The sequence below is a fragment of the Nicotiana tabacum genome, chromosome 14, assembly GCF_000715075.1.
Source record: "Nicotiana tabacum cultivar K326 chromosome 14, ASM71507v2, whole genome shotgun sequence".
In the NCBI taxonomy this organism is placed as follows: domain Eukaryota; kingdom Viridiplantae; phylum Streptophyta; class Magnoliopsida; order Solanales; family Solanaceae; genus Nicotiana; species Nicotiana tabacum.
The window spans coordinates 108,395,307-108,398,110 of NC_134093.1; the positions used below are offsets into that span (position 1 = coordinate 108,395,307).

Here is a 2,804-nt window from a genome sequence, read left to right on the forward strand (position 1 = left end):
GGTAATTTTTTTTTTTATTTTCTTCATTTAACAAATTCTGAGCAGCCACAGGTCAATAACTTTTAAACTTGCAATCACTATTCATTTAAGATCTAACCACAAACCAAGCCGCAGACTTGCAATCACTATTCATAGGTTATATTATAAACTCTACTCTCCAAGCTATTAAGCCCAAAAGCTTAAAGAAAAACAACGAAAAAACAATTATAATTTTTTCCAAATTGTATACATCAATTAACATAACTCATACTACTTCAACTGCCGTGAGATGTAAATTCGGAATATTTTCCAGCAAGTCGACGGTGAGCACAGATGCCCTCGGCCGTGGCGGCCGGCTAAAATACTCGTCGACGACGACGGACAACGGTAGCTTGGCCGCCATACGTTCTCGTGTTTTTAGCCACTTAGCTTGCATGTATTTTTGCTTTCGCCATGGTCCAATATGCATTTTCTTCTCTTTCATGCATTTCTTCGCGGCTGCACATAAAATCTTGATCAAAGATAATAATCTCTCAATTTTTCCAACGAATACTTCCGGCAAACATTTTACTAATCTGTTGTATTCTTCACATGCTCTTGCCATCTCAAACTCAGCTCGAAAATTTAACTCGATGATAACTCTTACTTCTCCTTTTTTAGGATTTGAAGAATCGATCACATCTATAAATGTATGTTCACCTGTAACATGGTTAATAAAAGCGTTAATTAAAGGTTATTCTAGATATTTTTCACTTGCCACCAATTAATTAGAACTTTGAACTAGTTCTACGCATAAAAATCATGATATACTTCACTTACGTGGCTAATTAAAAACAACAATATCACTTGATAAAAAAACAAGTAACTAAAGAAAAAGATATGATTTTGTTTGATTTTTCTTGAATAAGGAGATCATTTCTTAAAGTCTTTGTCATACATTTGTTCTTAAGGGATAGCCACAAACAACTAATTTTCCAGCTGTATATATAAGAAATATCAAGACTATGTCATTGCCATACACTAGAGATTTTTAGACTGTTGTCGTAATCAGAGATAATTATTTATTCAAATATATTAAGCTAGATTAATAGTTGGTGTTGAAGTTGTTCATCTAGATATAAAGTAATCATTTATATATTATAAAGAATTTGTCTTTTACTAATTAAGTAATAATCTTCCAAACAGAGGCATATCCCAAATTTTGAGTTTTTGGATTCTAACCAGTAACAACTAGCTGAGTTATGGATAAATTATTTATCCTTATTTAGTGAATTTCTTAACACTTAAAACAAATTATAGCAAACCCCTATTTCCAACAAGAGTTTTAAAAAAACAGATTTAGGAAATAATTAATTACCTGAAGGAATATCTGTAGAGCTTCTCCACTTGGACTTGCAAATTGCAGAGTTAAAACCAGCAGTTTGTAAACGACTACACACCTCCTTCATAAGGCAGTTCCGGCAGCCGTCGTCGGCGGTTTTCCGGCAAGTGCAAATGCCATTAATTTCGGACTGCAGCTTTGCTTCTTTTACTGTCTCTTTTGTAATGCTTCGGATTTGTGATTCTAAGGTAGTAGTCCGATATAGTATACCCTGCAGTTCAAATAGCAAAAATAGTTAAGTTACATGTCCCCTAATTAAATTATGCATGAACTAAACTAGAACGAACGTAAAAAAACAATTCTTTACGCTACGCGTAATTATTCATAATATAAGCAGTGATATTTAATAATTTAATAGTGGCAAAGGGTAACCGGTGCACAAAGCATCCCGTGTTCATGGCTTCATGCCCGGAAAATGACAGCGCATCCTATCCTAATGTAAAGATTAATGGCTGAATATAGGTCACATGGTGTAAAAAATATATATTATCAATTCAATGTATATAAGTTAATATAAAAGAAACAAAAATTAAAAAACTAGGAAATAATGCCGTTTAGAAATTGGAGTTAACGGGTAGGAGAAAATCAAGGAAATGAAGACATAATGAGCTATATTCGGAAAAAAGTATCAACTTTAAAATAAACCCTTAATTAATTACTTTCAATTTAGTTCTTTTTTGTTAACACAATATTGAATTCAAATTATTCAATTGGAACTTTCTTTGATTCTCTAATAAAATAAAGGTTCTTTCCCTTCTCATGTTACAAACAAAAGTTTTCAAAATTTCCCAGAAAATCTTTGCTAAAATCTGTAAAGTTTCATTGGTTTATCGTTATACTTATTCATTAAAAAAAAAATAAGATTAAGAAATTAAAGAAAGGAGAAAACATACTTGTAAAAGCTGATGTTGAGTTTCCCAAAATTGATTATCTTCAACATTTTCAGAACCTTCTTTTTCTTCATCTTCATCTTCTTCATTTTCAACACAAAAATCAACACCAATACTTTCCGGCGACTCGTCGTCTAAAAACCCGAACACCGTATCGGAAATATTTATCGCGGAGTCGCCGGAAAACACCATTAATTCCGGCATATCACACGTTAAAATCCGATGATTCAATGGTTTCCTAGCCATTACTCTAACCATAATAACCTTAATTATTTATTAACTTTATGAATAAGAAGAAAAAGAAAAGCTTACTAAGGTTTTGTTACAATATTTGTAATGTGACTAATTTAATTCTAGAACTGGCTTTATATATATAGTACCAAAATTTTGGGGGAAAAAAAGTGGACAATTTTATCCTTTTGGACAAATAACTACTCTAGGGGAGCCTACCATTACACGTTAAAGTGAATAGAGACAGTCATAATTGGTAGGACCAAAACAGCATGGATCCACGTCAGTCCATGTCTACTATTTTTATCTCTTTCCTAAAAAAA

General features: G+C 32.2%; 1 protein-coding gene across 1 annotated transcript; it reads right to left on the reverse strand.

Annotated features, from left to right (window-relative positions):
- Positions 1-2,593, reverse strand: LOC107773793 (uncharacterized). Its single transcript, XM_016593218.2, has 3 exons — positions 2,254-2,593; positions 1,337-1,571; positions 1-678 (listed from the first exon to the last, which is right to left on the reverse strand). Exons 1-3 carry the CDS (start codon positions 2,506-2,508, stop codon positions 245-247), a joined length of 924 nt encoding a protein of 307 aa, XP_016448704.2. The 5' UTR covers positions 2,509-2,593; the 3' UTR covers positions 1-244.
- Between the last annotated feature and the right edge of the window lie 211 nt (positions 2,594-2,804).